We start from the raw sequence: 22,470 nt of genomic DNA on the forward strand, positions 1-22,470 counted from the left end.
TGTAGATATTACTTACAAATAAATGAGACGGGAAGGAGGGTCTACAGTTCAATAGCTCATGTCAATTGAGGATGCTTCACTGTCATGCATGAAAGGATGTTCCGGAAGGGCACACATATTGTTAAATAAATGAAAAATGCATGTGTTTGGATACCTGACATTTCAGTATGTGACATGAGTTCAAATGGGGTCCATGTCACAGGTCGCGTGATTGAGTTAGCGTTAGTCAATATAATTTACTGTATTTAACTATTTATAGCCACATTGTAATTAGTTAAGAGTGCTCTGACCTGTAGGGACACGGTTTGCTTCAGTAAGTCACACTATGTTGAAAGTGGCTCCATAGTGGCATGAGGATATGCCTCAGTGAATGTTCACCCGGAGTGTGGCGCGAGGCTTGGAGGACTACAAGTTTCTGCACGTGTTTTAGGTAACATGGGACCACAATCCCAGTGGCTGTGTGCCACTATAGAGAAGGCAGTGGCAATGGTTGCCGGCATAGAGAAACTTCCAGGGTTACATTAGGAAGCCACCAGTAAGTGAACATAAAAAACTTGCTCACATGCATAATCGGTAATAGTGTTACTCTACTTGAGAGAAGCACATTGTGTATCGAGTGTAGCAACGTCATGTGTATTCAATTGCAGGAGCCCATCGAAGGTCTGTGGGGAATGAAAATATAAAATTCCAGAGCAGATGCTTGAGGTTGTCTTTTGGCCATTCATCTGCTGATTGTATAGTCACTGAGAGAGTGGGAGATTCAACGCATAAAAGTGCAGCTGACAAAGTTGCAGAAATGGAAATCATGTCAACATGGACCATAATCTCAAAGGAACATTTCCAACATCTTGTGGAAGCCATACTGAAGAAATTGGGCTATTTTGAGAGCAAATGGAGGCTCTAGCCAGTATTACTATGGCATTCTTTATAATTTTCTCAGTGAGTGTATATATCCGTTGCCAGTACAGTCAATATTGCCTTGTACAGTAAGATGTTGGCAGAAACCCTTCTAGAAGTTACAAATTTATTTTATGGCAAATACAGTTTGTTAATACTTCTGATGATGTTATTAGTTTATACCTACTATAAATGTCTTTATTCTGTTAACTGCCTTGTAATTAACCTGTCATATGTCTTCTTTATTTTGACAGAAGTTGATGTCTCTTTAAAAGGTGCTATTTTCTCAGGACTCAGCACAGAGTTGCTATCCTCATGTTTATGTGAGAAAGGAATAGCTGACAGCGCTTTGCTTGAGGGTATGTAAGACAGCATTGAACTGTCGTTCTTGGGATGAGTATCTTTCATGAAGGATTTCTCTCTGTATGCATGTCATGTCTAAACATTCACTCACATTACGTTAGTTTTTTAAATTAGTAAAATCAATTCATGGTTTCCAAATGTGTCCTTTGAAGCAGGAAATGCTATGATCACAATATTTTAAATGGAAGTAGTGGTTAATGCTGATGGTTCGTGAATCCTTTTGAAATATGGGGAATCTATATATGTATATGTATATACAGTACTGTGCAAAAGTTTTAGGCAGGTGTGCAAAAATGCTGTAAACAAAGAATGCTTTCAGAAATATAAATAGTGATAGCTTATTGTTATAAATTTACAAAATGCAAAGTTAGCGAACAACAGAAAAATCTAAATCAAATCAATATTTGGTGTTACTACCTTTTGCCTTCAAACCAGCATCAATTCTTATAGCACTTGCACAAAGTCAGGGATTTTGTAGGATTCTAGTCAGGTGTATGATCAACCAATTATACCAAACAGGTGCTAATGATCATCAATGTCACACGTAGGTTGAAACACAGTCATTAACTGAAACAGAAACAGCTGTGTAGGAGGCTTAAGACTGGGTGAGGAACAGCCAAACTCTGCTACCAAGGTGAGGTTGTGGAAGACAGTTTCATGTCATGGCAAGATTGAGCACAGCAACAAGACACAAGGTAGTTATACTGCATCAGCACGGTCTCTCCCAGACAAAGATTTCAAAGCAGACTAGGGTTTCAAGATGTGCTGTTCAAGCTCTTTTGAAGAAGCACAAAGAAACGGGCAACGTTGAGGATCGTAGACGCAGTGGTCGGCCAAGGAAACTTAGTGCAGCAGGTGAAAGACACATCAAGCTTATTACCCTTCAAAATCAGAAGATGTCCAGCAGTGCCATCAGCTCAGAACTGGTAGAAACCAGTGGGACCCAGGTACACCCATCTACTGTCCGGAGGAGTCTGGCCAGAAGTGGTCTTCATGGAAGAGTTGCAGCCAAAAAGCCATACCTCCGACGTGGAAACAAGGCCAAGCAACTCAAGTATGTACGAAAACATAGGAACTGGGGTGCAGAAAAATGGCAGCAGGTGCTCTGGACTGATGAGTCAAAATTTGAAATATTTGGCTGTAGCAGAAGGCAGTTTGTTCGTCGAAGGGCTGGAGAGCGGTACAATAATGAGTGTCTGCAGGCAACAGTGAAGCATGGTGGAGGTTCCTTGAACATTTGGGGCTGCATTTCTGCAAATGGAGTTGGAGATTTGGTCAGGATTAATGGTGTTCTCAATGCTGAGAAATACAGGCTGATACTTATCCATCATGCAATACCATCAGGGAGGCGTATGATTGGCCCCAAATTTATTCTGCAGAAGGACAACGACCCCAAACATACAGCCAAAGTCATTAAGAACTATCTTCAGTGTAAAGAAGAACAAGAAGTCCTGGAAGTGATGGTATGGCCCCCACAGAGCCCTGATCTCAACATCATCGAGTGTGTCTGGGATTACATGAAGAGACAGAAGGTGTTTTGAAGGCAAAGGGTGGTCACACCAAATATTGATTTGATTTACATTTCTTTTGTTCATTAACTGCATTTTGTTGATTGATGAAAATAAATGATTAACACTTCCATTTTTGAAAGCATTCTTTGTTTACAGCATTTTTTCACACCTGCCTAAATCTTTTGCATAGTACTGTGTGTGTGTATATATATATATATATATATATATATATATATATATATATATATATATAATATAAATAATATTTATGTGTGTGTGTGTGTATGTATGTATGTTGCAGCATCACTTCCGAACAGCTAGAGCGATTTTCATGAAACGTGTTTCTCATTGGTCGACTAAAAATACTGTAGGGTGAAATCAACCCTAACCCACCCCCTTCTGGGTAGGGTGGAGGGTGATCTTGTGGTCTTGTATGCATGTTATCATCCAGTTGACACTCGGAATGACCACCAGTGGGCGAACTGGAGGTGACTGCCAGCATTCTTTGTTTGAGCGCCACTGCACCCCTGTTGCTTTTAAAATTAAAAGCAACTGACAGTTTTTTATCATGAAAAATACATAGTATTATTTGTTTGTCGTTTAATGTTTGTTTTTGTTAACTATATTTTCATCTTGCATTATTCTTATTGTACCAATGTTGTAGTGGTAATAGAATTAAATCAACCTCATAATAATATTAATTTAATTGACTTTTTTTATGTCATCAAAAAATCTGAATGTAAACAGAGGTGGGTAGTAACGAGTTACATTTACTCCGTTACATTTACTTAAGTAACTTTTTAAAAAAATTGTACTTCTAAGAGTAGTTTTACTGCACCATACTTTTTACTTTTACTTGAGTACATTTGTGAAGAAGAAACACTACTCTTACTCCGCTACATTGGGCAACACGTTATATACACTATATTTTTGCCAAAGAGAAGCCGCCAGTGGATGTACTGCATGACTGTTTCACCAATCAGACGTAGCAACGATAATCACATGACTCCGTTTCACCAATCAGACGTAGCAACAATAATCACATGACTGTTTCACCAATCAGACATAGAAACAATAATCACAAGACTCCGTTTCACAAATCAGACGTAGCCATGCAGTCACATGGCCACACACAAACTGTGGCGGCATAGCGGCACAAACTCCTCACAGACAGCAGACAGGGAAAGAAAGAATACATGAAAAATGAGAGCCAACTTCTGCTGAAGCTTAACCATCACTTCACTGAGTGAAGAACAAGCACGTTTTAACCAAACATGCACAGACACAGACAGTCATGGTAAAGTGAGACTTCTTGTACATGCACAAGCTGCCTTGTTCTAATGTTATTTTCTATCAGCTGTGCTATTTGGAGGGCAAGTGAATATACAGTATTATACTGTCAGTGTACAGTATATCTTGTCACTGTAAATAGTTTGCACTGTTCAAACATGCGTTACCTACTGTAGGTATTGGCTTCAAAAGCTTTGTTGTGAAAAACTGAGATTTGGAACTTTGTGTTATTTGTGCATCTTTATTTTGTATGTTATTTATTTTTACTCATTTTTTATTTTATTATTTGGAAATAGCAAAATTTGCACATTTATTTTATATTTTTGTCTGTCTTATTACAACATTTCTAAAAAAATAAATAATTTATTATGTTCAAACAGTTACTCAATACTTGAGTAGTCTTTTCACCAAATACTTTTTTACTCTTACTTGAGTAATTTTTTGGATGACTACTTTTTACTTCTACTTGAGTAATATTATTTTGAAGTAACGCTACTCTTACTTGAGTACAATTTTTGGCTACTGTACCCACCTCTGATTACAACACCACAAAACAAGAATTAATCTGTCAAAAAACCTTAAAAGGGGCTTCGCATTTCCCATCGTTTTTACACTACTTTGAACGAACAAGGGTGGGAAGTCCTAAGAACCTTTATATATTGGCTAAAGATGGAAAAACTAAAAACATTGTACTGTATATAACAAGGCACTTCAGTAAACAATACAAGCACATTAGGGAGTCTTCATTGTTTGTTAATTTTTTATTTTTAAAGTTGTGTTTTTTAAATTATATTTAAAAAAAAACACTTTATTTTCCTCCTGGGCAATGCCAGGTATTTCAGCTAGTCATTTGATATTTGTATCAGCTTTGAGTGCCAAACAAAACAAAGATAAGAGACCACAGCAATGTCAAAAATAAATACATAAAATAGTAAACGTGTCAAAAGTCTTTATGCACCTAAACCCATTTAAAGCAAACAAAGAGACATAGAGTCATGTCATATTATGCCATTGGTTTCATACCGAACGTCTCCTCAAACTCTTGCTTAGCATTTAATTACATTTAAAAATAAAAGACTGTTGAACATTCTGGTGCTTAGGTTCACAGTCTGCTCCCCACTACTACATGTACTTGACCCTCACATGAACTTGATGCACAAATTTAAACAGGTCCTGACCATGAAATTACAGGAGGCAATGTTTGGGATTGTTTCAGCTGTGTTGTGCTCCACTGATGTTAGCACAGCATGGGGATCAAAACCTCAAAAGCCACAGGCTTTCTATCCTGAATAGTGATGAGTGAGCCCCATAGAGTTCACTTTGCTCTGAATTCGGTAGGAGGTCACAGAAATGTTTATGATCTTTGCTGAACTAAGCAAAATGCATAGAAGTCACTGGGGAAGGAGGACTTGAGCTACATTTGAGTGGAATCTGATGATGCAATTGTACTTCAAGTGACCCTGTGGGCTAGAGAAGAGGCTGCCATCTATGCTGGACTGATTACTGTGGCTAAAAATGTGACCTGAGCTGTGAGGCAGCAGTGCTAACCACTGTGCCACCATACCTGTAGCAACAAAAGATGCAGATGGCATGCGGGTGCAAACTCTTTCTGGATCTCGTTAGTAAAATCAAGCATGTGTGAAGTAGATCGGACAACAAATAGTCCTATAGTATGCATGGTGTGAAAGGTCTGTGCATGGCTGTTATAGCTCTGTGATGCCATTCTGGCCTTGCGAAGCATCATGGGGCACTGGGGAAAAAATGTTCATCTGTGCTGGTCATGTGGCAGATTTTCAGGAAAATATTTGGATATATATAATATCTGGCAAACAAATGCTTTGAGAAATTTCTCTGAAAAACACTAATCCACAACACCTCCTTTAGAATTCTAACAACAAAAACGTAAGTAATAATTTTGTGAATAGGTTTAAGTGCATTTCTACTTACCCATTCTTCTGAAGTACATACAGTATGTTTGAAGTGGATGATGCCATGCCAAGTTGTCTGTAACAGGCTCCTGATTTTATACAGCTAGGAGAGTCCAAGACTTGAGAGTCTGGCAGTGTTTTTCTAATTTTAAGATATTTTAGTTTTTTTAGTTTTAGTTTAAGTTTTATTTTTTGTCACATCATTATTTTATTTTACTTAACAAAAATGTCTTGCAAGTCTAAACACTGTTCTCTTTTTGTTTGTTAAATCGTACATCATTCATTTTGTATATGTGATAGGTAAAATCTTTTGACTCAGGTTCAACTTACATAAAACGTTCTTCAGACTGAAGACCCCACTAACAGTGCCGCCAAACCACCACACCAGCTGTGACCTCCTGGCAGGAGGTCTGGTTATGGATGTATCGAGTCATGGGATAAAAGACCAATCCCCCTATTGCAGGCTTTTTGCTGATGACATTGTGTTGGACAACACCAAAAAGGAGGATGAGGAGAGGAATTTAGAAGGATGGAGAAGGCTTTGCAGGACAGAGGATTGAAGATAAATCGTTTTAATGATGATCAGGATTCTGACGTTAGTCTGCAGGAGAGCTACTGAAAACCATAAATAAATTTAGATATCTAGAATTGGTGGTAGCCCAAGATGGAATATTAGATGTGGAGATAACCCACAGACCGCAGTGTGCATAGAACAGTTGGAAGAAGGTATCAGGAGTATTGTGCCATTGAAGAATTAAGGCTAAGGTAAGTTTTTAACACTAGAATCCCTGAAGCCTATGAAAAGTCATAATCCTGGGCCCCCTTAAATTCCTTCACACCTCTCTATCAGCATATTTTTTGTTTTGCAAATGTGTTGATCAGCACAAGCAGCCTGCTATCCTGTCGCCCCCACCACCGCAGCTCAACTCAGGCAAAAAGTTCTCCCAGCTGAAGTTTGTTTATCTTGGTGTGATGTGCCTGGAGTTGTATAGGGTAAATAATATATCGTTATTTGGAACACATGCATTTCATATGTGTTGTGTGTCTACAACAATCTGGGTAAATGTAGGATGTGGAGTCCAAAGTAGACTGCCGAGTTTCCTGTGTTTGATCGACATTGGCATGCGACATAACAGTGGCATGTACATGTGCAATGCCACTCCTTATTTAGGAAAACATCAGTTACATAAAGTATGATGGCAGCTTCTGCCTGCACCTACAAACACTTCAGTATGTGAGCAATTCTCCACGCTAGCATTTAGATCTGGCAGTGCCATGCTGACGGTGTATGTGCCCAAAAATAAGAACAGAACACGCTGATGAGGAGAGGTGTGAAGGGATTTAAGGGGTCCTGGGATTACGACTTTTTTCGTAAGCTTCAGGAATTGTGGTGTTAAAGACAATGATAAGACAGGCACTGATGTATGGAGCTGAGACATGGACAGTAAAGGGAACGTAAGAGAAGAAGTTAGATGTGACAGAAATGAAGATGTTGATATGGATGTGTGGAATTACAAAAAAGAAATATAATAAGAAATGAGACAGATATGACAAAAGTGGGTGAGAAATTTAAAAAAGTACAGGAAAGTAGGCTGCAGTGGTATGGACATGTGATTTGGAGAGACAATGAATATTTACGCCAAAGAGAGGTCGAAATGAAAGTATAAGAGAAGAGAATGCAAGGAAGGCCAAAGAGGATGTGGATGGATAAAGTAAAAGAAGATCTGAAAAGAATTTGACTGGGAAGTAGGTGCAGGACTGAGCTGTTTGGAAAAGGTTGATCTAGCACATCAGCCACACACAGAAGTGAGAAAATCTGAAGAAGAAAAAGAAGAAATGAGTGAGCCACTCACCAGTACAAGAGGACCAAGGATAGTGACTGCTAGGCTATTGTGGAGATTTTGGCATATAGTAAGAATGTCACCTGTCCTTTCCCAACATACACACACAGACGCACCCTGGGTGTACCAGGATCGGACTCAGGCTATGCTGAAGCAGTAATACACCTTGATTAGGTTGGTTACAGAGAAATGCCCAAAAGTACCAAAAGACCTTTGCTAAGTGTAAGCTGGCATAGTCAGTTCTATTTAATGTCACTTTACCTTTTGGCAAAAAGAAAAGTATGTTGTGACAGTATTTTCCATGAAACACTGACACTGGGCAGCAGTAATCATTAAAGAAAGAAGTGACAATAAATAGCAATAAATAAAAAGGAATATGCAAAAAATGTAAAATGTATGACACAAATGTAGTAAAACACGTAAACCTTTTGGTTCCTCATCAAAATCTGCGATATTAATTGTTAGATGACGAGGAACAAAGGGCCTATAGCTAGGGTGTGTTGGGTCTCAGGTAATGCACAGAATGTGCTTTCATTAATTATATCATCCCCAAAGTCCTTCTCACAAAAGACACCGTAGATACTGCCAAATTAACTTAATCTTTGTTTGCAGTATTTGAAATTCATTGTTTACTTCACAGTTACACTGGCAGAATCGAAGTGTTAGAAGGTTATTGTCATCAGTTACTTAGACTAATATGAAAATTGTCTTTTTTTTCTTTCTATACGTATATTGTAGTTGAGAAACTTCGGCAATTAATTCTCTGGAGTGCTGACAACAGTAAGAGCTCTGACATTCAGCAAGTAAGCGTAACTGAAGATACCAATGAAACAGTGAGTGATTCCTTCCAAATGTCACAGTCCACATGTGCAAAGGACAGGACAAGCCACAACACTACTAACACCTTGCAAGATCCTCACAGTACAGAGAGAGAACAGAGTATTAAGGCTGTCCGTAAAGGTAACTTTTAATTACTTTGTTTTAAAAGTATTAATTTTGGAAATACTAATTTTATTTATAGATCAAAAACAATTACCTTTTATAATACCGATTTGAATTTAAAATCTTTTGTCTATAATATCCATCCTTCCATTTTTTGCCAACTATTTGGGTTGTTGTTGCTGGACTGGAAGTAACAAATATCAATGATATATTTTTGACAGTTTGTTCACACTTGAGAATTGTACTCTTAACTTTCAGAAGCACAAGCGTAACTGACATGTGTGAAATGTAATTTTGACTTAATTTATTACGAGTTATTTTTGACAGCTATTTTACTTTAATAAAAAAGCCTTAAAACATACCAAACACGTCCACTTTCAATGTTAGAAAATATGCCTTCCTAGTTTGAGGCATTTTTGACATAATGAAAGGAAAGTAGAAATAATAATTTTATCAGAGTTTTGGTTCCATTTTCTCGAGGTAAGGATATATTTCTTTCCCATCTGTCTGGTAGCTGTGGCTGACCTTGGTTTGGAGTTAGGACAACTCAAGCCCAATAGATTTTGTGCTGTTATTTTACGCAGACTATGGTGCCACACCAAATAAGAGCATAGTGAAGAGAGTTTTATTGTATTTTGTAGTAGGCCTGAGTAAAAATATAGATTTTTCCAATTAATCATTATTTTGTGTTTAAACGATTTGATATCCATTCTTAAAGTTTCATCTTGTGAACCTTTATCCTGCTAAATTACCATATGTAGATTTTTGCTTACCTTTATCTTTAAGGTCCAATCCAGTAGATGTCGCTAATGCGCCTGTTAAGGCTTCCTACGGTAAAAGCACTTTACTACATCGCATAGAATGAGAAAGGTCCAGCTGTAGGTAGGACTGCATAACATGGTGTGTCCTCTTCAACAATGAGTAGTGACAGACACTTAAATCAGTTGTGTTGACTTCCTACAGATTCGGTAAAGATCAACTGGATAAAAGCAAAGCCATATGCAAGCTGTGCACCTCAGAAGTTCTGTTGTAACACAACAAATTTAAGACATCATTCATCCTAATGTCACCCATAAACGTAATCTCGGTTGACATCCAAACGAGTAGACCCTAAGCAATCTACACTTTAGATGGTGGGTAGCAACAAGCCCAAAATATAATGCAGTGTGGGCTCTGAGTGACATAATAGATTTCTCTGTTATATGTTATAAATATGTTGTAAGGTCATTATGCAGACATCCTTCAAATAAAGCGTTGCTAAAATTTGTCACATTAATATTAAATTCATGTTCTCCGTGCATGGTTAAGGAATCTCTAAAAAGGCCAGTAACTCAGATATATCAGTGCATGTCAATCCAGTCAAGATAAAATCGATATCAAAATTGAATCAGGGCATTGTGAATTGGAATCAAATCAAATCAGGACATCAGTGCCAATACCCAGCCCTACTTTGTACACATAATAATACATTTGAACTGAACTGATTACACTGCATTGTATTTTTAATAAAAGTTGTAGAGTTTTGAAAGAGCTAAGCCCCCTTTTCCATGGCATGTCTTGCACATGCACAATAAAAAAAAAAATTAGAAAATGGAAAAGTTGGTGTGTACAAGAGAGCAGTCTGAAGCACCAGAATCCAATTATCAATTTTTTTTTTTATATGCATAATGAGCCGCTCTTGCTAATGATATGGTAGTAAAAGAACCGAGCAGTGTTTTTGAGTGAGTAAATTCACCCACATTCACAGATAATAGTCAATCCATAAATATGCAGGGAGGACTCCATTCCTGCCCACTCTGCCTATGTTAAATCATTTATACTGAACTTACTAAACGTCAGCCTGATTAAACTGAGGTGAACTGGTATTGCTACAGCTGCCCGGAGTGTCTGTGTGTTCGCCCAGCAGCAGACTAGCACCCTAATCAGGAGTTGTTCCTGCCTTGTGCCAGTGACTTCTGGGATAGGCTCCAGCTGCACCGTGACCCTACCATGGATAAGAGTGTTAAGAAGATAAAAGAATTATTACTATTATTATTATTGAGTGGCACTGCTGTGAATGTGAATGGGCTGTCTTAGGTGTTCCATACATGAACTCTGGATGTTTTCCCAAGGTGCTCCAGTTTCTTTCCGCAGTACACACTCCAAACACATGCAGGGTAGGTGGACTGGTGTAACATAAGTGGCCTAAGCGTGTATGTATGTGTGTTTTCGTCCAGTGATGGACTAATGCCCTTGTCCAAAGGTGGTTCCAGCCTCGTGCCCAGTGCCCAATAAGCTTCAGCTGTACTGCAACCCTGCCCTGGATAAGCAGATTAGGAATATGTGTGGATTGATTGCCTATAACTTCTGTTCAGCTCTTGTCACTTGATTACATGATGTGTGCAGTGCTTTAAATTGAAAACAAATAACTGCTGGTACTCTCTTTTTATAGGCTGCTTGGCCCTCCTCACGATGCATTACAAATATTAAGTGAGTGACTTGGAGAGTCCCTCTCAGAATTTTGATTGTGTGGTTGTATTGCTTCGAAGAGCTTGGGGTCCACCATGGCTCCCTGCCTGCTTAATATTCTCTCCCACTCAATCCAGCAGCCTCAGGAAACACCTCTGCAAAGTAAAGAATAAAACCTTTCATATAGTGAAAGAATATAAGCGCTCGTGCAACTTTTTTTTTTCAGGTTTTATTTTATAGTTGTCTTACGACCTGGAATAGCAATTCACTTCTGGGCATTAACATAAAACATTGTCAATAACAGGCACGTAGCAATTGCTTTTTGATGTGAACTCACATGCCAAGGGCTGAAAGAAGACAAGCAGGATAGTTGGCAAAGAAAAATGGCAGAAAATCCCCAAACCCAGGTGTGTGAAGCTTGTCAAGTCAGACCCTAGAAGACTCCAGGAGAGCATGGCGGTGCAGTAGTAGCACTGCTGCCTCACATTGAGGAAAATAAGGCTCACATACTAGGTCCTCCTAGAAATTCCTGATGACAACAATTATGATTTTAGTCAGTTCAGAGGAATGGAAATTCATAGTCAGAAGAGCTGAAGGGTGGTAATTGGACAGCTGTTTTTCAACCAACATCTGAGACCTCAGTTGTTATATCCGCTTCCAGACGTGTATAATATGTGACTAAAGTATTCCATAAATATCTTTTAGTTTCACTGTACTTGCAAGCCTCTTTATCAGCTGCAATTTGAGCATACAGAGAACCAGCATTTCCTGAACTTTTATTTGCCAGATGAACTGTCAGGCTGGAGTGTTCTCTAAAATTGGAATTTTCTTTCTTTGTTCTTATGGCTTGTGTTGTCGCACACAACAAATTATAATAAATTGAAGCATTTTTGTCATGATTGTTTTTGATTTTTACAGTAAACAAAACTATGTAGCTAAAATGATTACAGATTAAAAATTAAAAGAAAAATCTCTGTTCATTTAAAACATCTGGATGTCAATTACTGAAAACTTCTAGATCAAGACAAAGTGAAGGTCTGAGGCTCAGTGAGTTGAACTTGTTTCCTACTAGCCATGACAACTAGTTGACCACATAAACCCATGGTCTTCAAATAAAAGGACAACTAAAAGGGATTAAGTCCACCAATATAATATAAAGTTGAAAATAAATTTTGAACACGTTAAGTACCATGTCATGGGGGATTAGCAGTAAAGGCTCATATGGATGTCAAAAATGAAAGAAATCTGTTATTGAAAAAAAGAAAAGAGCATGAAAAACACAAAAATTAAAGTAATGCAAAAAAGGGGAATGAGGCAATGACCAAAAACTTGACACACTCTGTGGTATAACAGCTTTGGTTTTCTTTGTTAATTAACTTGTGGGAGCTAAATGACATCTGTCTGCAACTATAGTTTGCACTTTTGTTTAAGTTGTATTCTATCTGTAAACGTTTGGGGATATGGACCGAAATGCATCTCCAGTAGGTAGGTAGGTAGCACATCAGCAATAACAGTATGCGGAAATGTTATAAAGGCAATTTAAAGTCAATTCATTCAAAGGAAAAAAAATACTAAAAATTAGTAGTGACTTATTATGTTGATGGAAAAGTATAGAGAAGGCCAGAAGGAGTTGCATTGTGTCTTTGTGGACCTGGAGAAAGCATATGACAGGGTGCCTCAAGAGGAGCTGTGGTATTGTATAAGGAAGTCGGGAGTGGCAGAGAAGTATGTAAGAGTTGTACTGGATATGTACGAGGGAAGTGTGACAGTGGTGAGGTCTGCGGTAGGAGTGACGAATGCATTCAAGTTGGAGGTGGGATTACATCAGGGATTGGCTCTGAGCCCTTTCTTATTTGCAATGGCGATGGACCAGTTTACAGACGAGATTGCGCAGTGGTAGTGCTACTGCTTTGCAGTAAGGAGACTGTGGAACATTGTGGGTTCGCTTCCCAGTTCCTCCCTGTGTGGATAGTGCTTTGAGTACTGAGAAAAGCGCTATATAAATGTAATGAATTATTATTATTATTATTAGACATGAATCCCCGTGGACTATGATTTTTGCTGATGACATTGTGATCTGTAGCTATAGTAGAGAGCAGGTTGAGGAGACCCTGGAGAGGTGGAGATATGCTCTAGAGAGGAGAGGAATGAAGGTCAGTAGGAACAAGACAGAATACATGTGTATAAATGAGAGGGAGGTCAGTGGAATGGTGAGGATGCAGGGAGTAGAGTTGGCGAAGGCGGATGGGTTTAAATACTTGGGATCAACACTACAGAGTAATGGGGAGTGTGGAAGAGGGGTGAAAAAGAGAGTGCAGGCAGAGTGGATTCGGTGGAGAAAAGTGTCAGGAGTGATTTGTGACAGATGGGTATAAGCAAGAGTGAAAGGGAAGGTCTACAGGAATGTAGTGAGACCAGCTATGTTATATTGGTTGGAGACAGAGGCATTGACCAGAAAGCAGAAGACAGAGCTGGAGGTAGCAGCGTTAAAGATACTAAGACAGGACGATATGGAAGAAGATGATCCACTGTGGCAACCCATAATGGGAGCAGCTGAAAGAAGAAGTAGTAGTGACTTATTATACAATGGGTTTGAACCAAAAAAAAAAGAAAAAAGAGTAATTAGTTTTACTCACTGAAAAGTGCCGTCTTCTGTTGGTCTGTTTCTGTTGAATTTAAAAAAACAGCATCTCCATGAGCTATAGTTGTGGCTTAGGTCCATTGTGTAATTTTTTTTGTTAATAATATAAATTCCATCTATATTTTACTTATTTCAAAAAGCAGTTAATACTGGTTGTTGAACTGAATGTGTGGTGTACATTGTAAAATGAAATTATCACTAAGTGGTTGAGGAAAGAAAAAATGTAGAAGCTGTTATCTTTGACCTTGAATTTTTGACAATGCTCCTAGTGAAACTGTGAGAGTTGATCAAATTGACCACTGAAGGTGTGATGGGATTTGCAGTCTTTGCTTACGGTTTGCCATAAGGTTGGAGGAGAGATCAATGTATAAGAGCAGGAGAGGAGTTGCACAGTTTAAATACATGTGTTGCTGGATCAATTATGTGATTTTGAGTGGCAGAGAAATAGCTTAATTAAGGATTGTTTTTGTGAAGCAAAATTAAGTTTATTTGCGGGCTGAGTTTTGCAGGAATTGCTGGCATGTAAGTACAGGCTAAAAATAGGCAGAGTTCTGGTGGCCCATCCAATTACATGGTGCATGGTTGTCCTCGTCTCATTAGAACACGCATACACCATGTCGGACGAGTTTATGAATAGAGGCTGACATGGATGTAAAAGATAAGGAGCTGTCAATACTGTTACTGTTGTACAATTAACATACATTTTACAAAGGTTAATAATGGAAAAGAACTAAAATGAATGTGCAGCATTATTACAGACAGATATAAAATAATGCATAACCTGTAAGAGAAGGTTTGTCAGATGAAATGAATGTGATACTTTTCTTTGTTTTTTACATAGGAAACTTCTTTTACCTGGTGATGGTACCATGTCCTGAAGAAACCAGTAGAGATGGAGCTGATTTGAGCAACTCACCAAAACATGAGTGTCAAGAAAATGAAAAACTTTCATTTTCCAAGGAGAACAATGAGGACTATGCAGAATTTAACAACCTGCACAAACAACTTATTCAACCGGAGACAAAACCTGAAAACCATGTTATTCACAGCATTGAGAAAATATTTCAAGCTATTGAAAACTTAACACTCAAGCTAGAAAAGCTAAAGGTAATAATGTACCAAACACAAAAGAGGCAAAATTATATTTGGCAGATTTAAAATTGTTTAAATATAATATAGATTTGTCATTTTTAACACTCCCAATTCAGTGCCCTGCAGAACGTAAGGACGTAACAGATTTACACTGTAGGTTTGTTGTTTATTTTTATTATTATCCGTGTTGCCTGTTGAAGACTGGTCATGGAATACATTTAAAAACATTTTATATCTCTTGCCCTGTGTGTACCTTTTCTATATCCTGTAAAGCAGTGGTGCCCAAGTCTGATCCTGGAGGGTCACAGGTTTTTATTCTAACCATTTTCTTATTTAGTGGCCAGTTCTTGCTGCTAATGAATTTCATTTAATTTATTTGCTATTTTAGACTCAGACCGTTTAAATCTGGGGTGAGCAACGTCAATCCTGGAGGGCCACAGTCGCTTCGGGTTTTTGTACCAAACTCGATTGCTTCATGAGAAGTCACTTATTTCTGATGAAGCACTTATTGCTCAAGTGACATTTAGTTGTCTCACTTGTTAAGCTTTTGAGTCCTTAATTTCTTATTTTAGTTTTAAACAGCTACATTCACTGGCTACTTATTAGAAATAAGAATGCAAATGACAAATGAACCAGCAGTTCTCCATTGGGCTTGTTTCAATTTATACCTCCGTGTATTCATCATTCACTATTTGGTTTAATAAAGGAAACTGAAGAGAAAGTGAAGAACTGAAATTTTTCATTTGTTTTAGGCTTCACATAGTTTGGTTAATATCATTAGAAAGGGAAAGAATGACCTGACATTGCTGAGTTAAAACATTAACAAATTGTGATCTGCCGAAGACCTGTTATTGGCAAGAATTGTTTTCTAATGAAGCAACTGGGTTGGAACAAAAGCCCTTCAGTACTGACGTTGATCACCCTTGTTGTAAACCCTATCTTCTCAGACTCTGTCATTGTCTGCTTTTTATACTTCCAGTCTTTGAAGGTTACTCTAGCCATGCCTCCTACACCTTTAGTCCTCCTCGTACAGTTGTATGTCTCACACTTGCACTTCCTCTTTCAATCACATCACCAAAGCAAAACTGACCAGTCAGATTGCACTAAGGGCCCAGACACACACGCACACACACACACACACACACACACACACACACACACACACACACACACAGACACACAGATTGGGTTTTAATGTTATATAAATAATGTTACAAGTGCTTTCCTACCCTCACATCTATCGAGCAGCCTTTACCAATGAAGTAAAAGTTTTAAATGAGATATGGGAATCAGTACCAGAACTCAACCTCCACTTTTAAACTTTATAATGTGGTTCCATGGTTATATTGTCATTAAGGTAGCATGACTGGGATTCCCATTAATTCCCTGTTAAATTAGGGTGCATTTATTTACTATTGCAACAGTTCTCAAAGTCGTTCCTGGTGACACCAAGTGGCTACAAGTGTTTGTTCCCACCAGTTTCGTAACACTGAATGCTGGTAGGCTCTAACACGTCACCATCAGCTCCACTGACCTGCTTTTTACTGAATAATGGAGAAAGGAAAAAAAAAAATCTCCCATCTAAAAAAAAACATAAATGCTTGATACATTCTAATAAAAAAAATGACCAAACATAGTTTTATTATTTTTACATTGACCTAAAAACTTACTCTAGGAAATGACATCTTGCTTCATTAGGCTAACAGTCCAATTAAAAACCAGAACTTGGTTGAAGCAAAAGCCTGAAGGTTAAAGGGGTCCCCAGGGTTGAGTTTGAGAACCAGTGGATTATAACAATATGAATTGTGCATTGCATTTCACATCTAAAGTAACATTGCTATGTTACTGTGTACTTTTTCTAGGTTGTTAAAATCACTTCTGTTTTCTATGGTAAAATTGGACCTAATAAAGTCTGCACATAGAGCCCCATGATCTCTAAATCTGCCAGAGATTCCGGGCCTACATTGAGTATACTTAATATTTTTGTCCCTCAATAAAACAGAGTTTGATACCCCTGCTGTAGAGTTGAGGCAAAATCTCCACATGATCGAACGATAAACTGGGAATTAGTGAAGAAGTGCTTAGCCTTAGGCAAGCTGACTGTCAGAGCAACAGTGCCAGTCAGGATACCTGCTGCTGCTGCTGCAGTGATCAGTAAATCCAGGAGTTTTGTGGAATATCAAGTTTGGGATGCACAAAACTTTCATAATACAATTTGATTACAACTTATCTGGTTGGCCAAATGAGAAAAAAACATCTAGGCTTCTAAGTGGGAGTGCATTTTAAAACGATTGAACTGAGCTAAATTATGGGGTGATGTTGGCGCCCCATCCAGCATCTGTTCCTGCTTTATGTGTGATACTTGCTGGGATGGGCTCCAGCTTCCCTGTAACCCCGTTTAGAACATGGATGAAAGGATAAAGCAGTGGATTGCATTGTTCAGAGTATGGGATTCACATTCCAGTTTCTCCCATACCCCTGTCCTGCCCTTGAAGGTGTAATGTAGACAAGGTTAAAGAGAATTACTAAGAATGTATTTTTTGTACAAACACTTAGACTTTGTAATATCTACATAAAGAGCAAATACGTGAGGGATTTTTAAACTATCCCTTTGATGTTGATTCAACTGTTGTTCAGCTCAAGATCAGTCTCAGAATCAGAATCAGAATCAGCTTTATTGGCCAAGTATATATACACATACAAGGAATTGGACTCCGGTTTTACCTAGTATTGTCCCTGATGCTGTGAGATTGACTTAAGTGTTCATGAGAGTGATGGCCTGAGGAAAGAAACTGTTCACATGTCTGGTAGTTTTGGCGTACAGTGCTCTGTAGCGCCTACCAGAGGGAAGAAGTTGAAAAAGGTTGTAACCAGGGTGTGATGGGTCTGCAATGATGTTTTCTGCCCGTTTCCTGACTCGAGATCTGTATAAGTCTTGAATGGAGGGCAGATCAACACCAATGATTTTTTCTGCAATCCTGACTGTCCGTTGAAGTCTGTTCCTGTCCTGTTTTGTGGCTGAGCCAAACCAGACTGATAGATGAACAGAGAACAGACTGGATTACTGCAGAGTAAAATTGGATGAGCAGCTCCTGAGGCAGGTTGAACTTCCTGAGCTGGCGCAGGAAGTACAACCTCTGCTGGGCCTTTTTAACAATTGTGTTTATGTTTAGTTCCCACTTTAGGTCCTGGGAAATTGTGGATCCCAGAAACCTAAAGTTTTCCACAGTGGACACAATGCTGTTGAGTAGTGTGAGAGGGGGCAGCACTGGGGGGCTCCTCCTGAAGGCCACTGTCATCTCCACAGTTTTAAGCTTGTTCAGCTCCAGGTTGTTTTGACCGCACCAGAGGGCCAGCTGTTCGACCTCTCGTCTGTATACAGACTCATCACTGTCCTTGATGAGGCCAATGACTGTCATATCATCTGCGAACTTCAGGATTTTAACAGACGGGTCTCTTGAGGTGCAGTCATTTGTGTAGAGGGAGAAGAGCAGAGGAGAGAGGACACATCCCTGGGGGGCGCCAGTGCTGACTGTTCGTGTGCTGGATGTGATTTTTCCCAGTCTCACTTGCTGCTTCCTATCTGTCAGGAAGTTTTTGATCCACTGGGAGATGGGAGCTGGTACAGTGAGCCAAGTGAGTTTGGTGTGGAGGACTTCTGGAATGATAGTGTTGAACGCCGAGCTGAAGTCCACAAACAGGATCCTAGCATATGTCCCTGGAGAGTCGAGATGTTGCAGGATGTAGTGCAGTCCCATGTTGATTGCATCATCCACTGACCTGTTTGCTCGGTAAGCAAACTGTAGGGGGTCAAGCAGGGGGTCTGTAATGTCCTTCAGGTAGGTCAACACCAGTCTTTCAAAGGATTTCATGACCACAGACGTCAGGGTGACTGGCCTGTAGTCATTTAACCCTGCAATGGAGGTTTTCTTTGGAACCGGGATAATTGTGGAACGCTTAAGGCAGGAGGGAACTTCACATAGCTCCAGGGATCTGTTGAAGATCTGTGTAAATATGGGGGCCAGCTGATCAGCACAGACTTTAAGACAGGAGGGTGACACACCATCTGGACCTGGTGCCTTCCTGATCTTCTGTCTCCTGAAGAGCTGACTCACGTCCCCTTCACAGATCCTGAGTGCAGGTATGGTGTCAGTGGGGAGGGGCAGGGGCTTGGTAGTGAGTGCTGGGACTGTATTTTGATTGGCGTGGGTGAGAGGTGTGAAAGAGGGTTTATCAAACCTGCAGTAGAACAAATTCAGCTCGTTGGCCAGTTGATGGTTCTCTTCAGTATGGGGGGATGGTTTTCTGTAGTTGGTGATGTCTTTCAAACCTCTCCACACTGATGCAGGGTCGTTGGCTGTAAACCTATTTTCCAGCTTTTCAGTGTAGCACCTCTTTGCTACTCTGATCTCCTTTGTCAATGTGTTTCTGGCCTGATTATACAGGATTCTGTCCCCACTTCTGTAGGCCTTCTCCTTAGCCTTACGAAGCTGCCTGAGTTTTGTAGTAAACCAGGGTTTGTTGTTGTTGTATGTGCGAAAAGTTTTCATGGGCACACACATATCCTCACAAAAACTGACGTAGGATGTCACAGTGTCAGTAAGCTCATCCAGGTCTGTCGCTGCAGACTCAAAAACACTCCAATCAGTACAGTCAAAGCAGGCTTGTAGTTCCAGCTTTGCCTCGTTGGTCCATCTCTTCACCGTTTTCACCACAGGCTTTGCAGATCTTAAGTTCTGCCTGTAAGTCGGGAGAAGATGAACCAAACAGTGGTCAGAGAGTCCCAGGGCAGCATGAGGGACAGAGCGATAAGCATCCTTTAATGTAGTGTAGCAGTGGTCCAGTGTGTTTTTGTCCCTGGTAGGACACTTAATATGCTGACTGAATTTTGGCAGTTCTTGCCTGAGGTTTGCTCTGATGGCTTTACTGCACACTGATGTGTTTCTGTGAAGTAAATGAGGTACCTGGTCAAAACGTAACAAAGTTTTTGGCTCTATTTAAAAGTATCAAGAGTATAACACCCCAGGCACCTCTAATGTACTGTAGCCCCTAAAGTACAGTAGGGCGAATCAAAGTAAACTTAAATTATTTTAAGTCTGCTTAATCAAATTCAAGGTCATGCAGGTGATGTGGAGCTTATCCCAGCAACTTGGACAAGGCACCGGATCACTACAGGACCTGCTCAAGCTAACATGCACATCTTTGCTTATGTGGGATAAAAAGCAGCATACAGAGAAGGTCCAGAAACTACACAGATAGATGATAATGACTGAGCACAGGATTTGAACCTAGCTTGCTTTCTATTAAATTAAACTTAATGTAAATAAATGAACCGTGACAAACTGCATAAATGATATTTGTTTCAAATTAAACATCATGATTACTTCAGATGAAAATTGTGTTCCATTGCATTGGTTTTATTCAAAAATTGAAAATACTGTTGCTTGTCAAACTGCTACTATGACATAAGTCGATGAGTAAGACCATTACCTAAACTCAGCCCTATTTCTGTTAGTTTTCTACTAATTTGAATTAACTGACGTTACTTTATAATGCATCACTCAATATACATGTTGCATATATGTAAGTGGTGGCTTTGCACATAAATGTTAAAGCATTTTTTTCTTAAATGAAAATTTCTGGATTTGGAGAATTAAGGCTTTGATGAAGTGTTTTCAGGAGAAGACCTACATATACTGTAGCTCTTCTACAGACTTTTGATGAATTATTTGCATATACTAACACAACTGTTACTGATTAATTGTATTGTATTTTTCTACATTAAATTCAATTACTAATTTTTGCTACTTCCACATCACCTTCAATATTCGACTCAGTCCATTTGTTCTATGTAGTGTTTTTGTCAATTTAAACTCCAGATCCTCATTCTAGCAAAAGAACAATAAAAACATTCAAATAAAAGTTTAAGGTGGGCATAAACAGTAGTGCAGGGAAAATAGTCATTAGGAAAAGAGGGTTCAAAAGCAGACAACGGTCCACTTTTTAGCATCATAATCTTCAGAAACATTACAAATATTGTGATGAGAACAGGCCATTCAGCCTAACGAGCTCATCCATCCTCTTCAACTAGATTGTTCAAGAAAAGCATCAAGCAGAAATTTGAAGGTCCCTAAAGTCCTGCTCTCCACCACGCTACCTGGTAATTTATTCCACGTGTCTGTGGTTTTTTATGTGAAGAAAAACGTTCTAACATTTGTGCAAAGTATGCACTTAAGTTTCCAACCGTGTCCCTGTGTTCTTGTTGCAGAGTTTATCCACTGTACTAATTCCTTTCATAAAGTTCAACACTTCAGTCATGTCATCTCTTAATTTCCCATTTGAATAAATTGAAAAGTTTCATCTCGTTTAATCTCTCCTCACAGCTCATACCTGTTAGTCCAGAAGAGAGAGACTATGCTGATTCTGGGACTTTGTCTAGCGCTGCTATGTTTTTTTTGTTATACAGTGCATCTGGAAAGTATTCACAGCGCATCACTTTTTCCACCTTTTGTTATGTTACAGCCTTATTCCAAAATGGATTAAATTCATTTTTTTCCTCAGAATTCTACACAGAACACCCCATAATGACAACGTGAAAAAAGTTTACTTGAGGTTTTTGCAAATTTATTAAAAATAAAAAAAACTGAGAAATCACATGTACATAAGTATTCACAGCCTTTGCTCAATACTTTGTCGATGCACCTTTGGCAGCAATTACAGCCTCAAGTCTTGTTGAATATGATGCCACAAGCTTGGCACACCTATAGTTGGCCAGTTTCGCCCATTCCTCTTTGCAGCACCTCTCAAGCTCCATCAGGTTGGATGGGAAGCGTCGGTGCACAGCCATTTTAAGATCTCTCCAGAGATGTTCAATCGGATTCAAGTCTGGGCTCTGGCTGGTTCACTCAAGGACATTCACAGAGTTGTCCTGAAGCCACTCCTTTGATATCTTGGCTGTGTGCTTAGGGTCATTGTCCTGCTGAGAGATGAACCGTCGCCCCAGTCTGAGGTCAAGAGTGCTCTGGAACAGGTTTTCATCCAGGATGTCTCTGTACATTGCTGCAGTCATCTTTCCCTTTATTCTGACTAGTCTCCCAGTCCCTGCCGCTGAAAAACATCCCCACAGCATGTTGCTGCCACCACCATGCTTCACTGTAGAGATGGTATTGGCCTGGTGATGAGCGGTGCCTGGTTTCCTCCAAACGTGACGTCTGGCATTCACACCAAAGAGTTCAATCTTTGTCTCATCAGACCAGAGAATGTTCTTTCTCATGGTCTGAGAGTCCTTCAGGTGCCTTTTGGCAAACTCCAGGCGGGTTGCCATGTGCCTTTTACTAAGGAGTGGCTTCTGTCTGGCCACTCTACTATGCAGGCCTGATTGGTGGATTGCTGCAGAGATGGTTGTCCTTCTGGAAGTTTCTCCTCTCTCCACAGAGGACCCCTGGAGCTCTGACAGAGTGACCATTGGGTTCTTGGTCACCTCCCTGACTAAGGCCCTTCTCCCCCGATCGCTCAGT

General features: G+C 39.4%; 1 protein-coding gene across 7 annotated transcripts in view; it reads left to right on the forward strand.

Moving 5' to 3' along the window:
• The window catches only part of arhgef11 (Rho guanine nucleotide exchange factor (GEF) 11), a 212,617-nt gene that overhangs the window by 184,442 nt on the left and 5,705 nt on the right, over positions 1–22,470 (forward strand). For 6 of the 7 annotated variants that reach the window (XM_051919914.1, XM_051919917.1, XM_028822143.2 and 3 more), the window contains 3 exons: positions 1,152–1,256; positions 8,569–8,790; positions 14,703–14,968. In XM_051919914.1, the coding sequence (XP_051775874.1) occupies positions 1,152–1,256; positions 8,569–8,790; positions 14,703–14,968 (593 nt within the window). Of the gene's footprint in view, positions 1–1,151; positions 1,257–8,568; positions 8,791–14,702; positions 14,969–22,470 lie in introns of those variants that run through there. The other variant, XR_007933657.1, reaches the window with a different exon arrangement.

The sequence above is a fragment of the Erpetoichthys calabaricus genome, chromosome 16 (genome assembly GCF_900747795.2).
Source record: "Erpetoichthys calabaricus chromosome 16, fErpCal1.3, whole genome shotgun sequence".
NCBI classification, from domain to species: domain Eukaryota; kingdom Metazoa; phylum Chordata; class Cladistia; order Polypteriformes; family Polypteridae; genus Erpetoichthys; species Erpetoichthys calabaricus.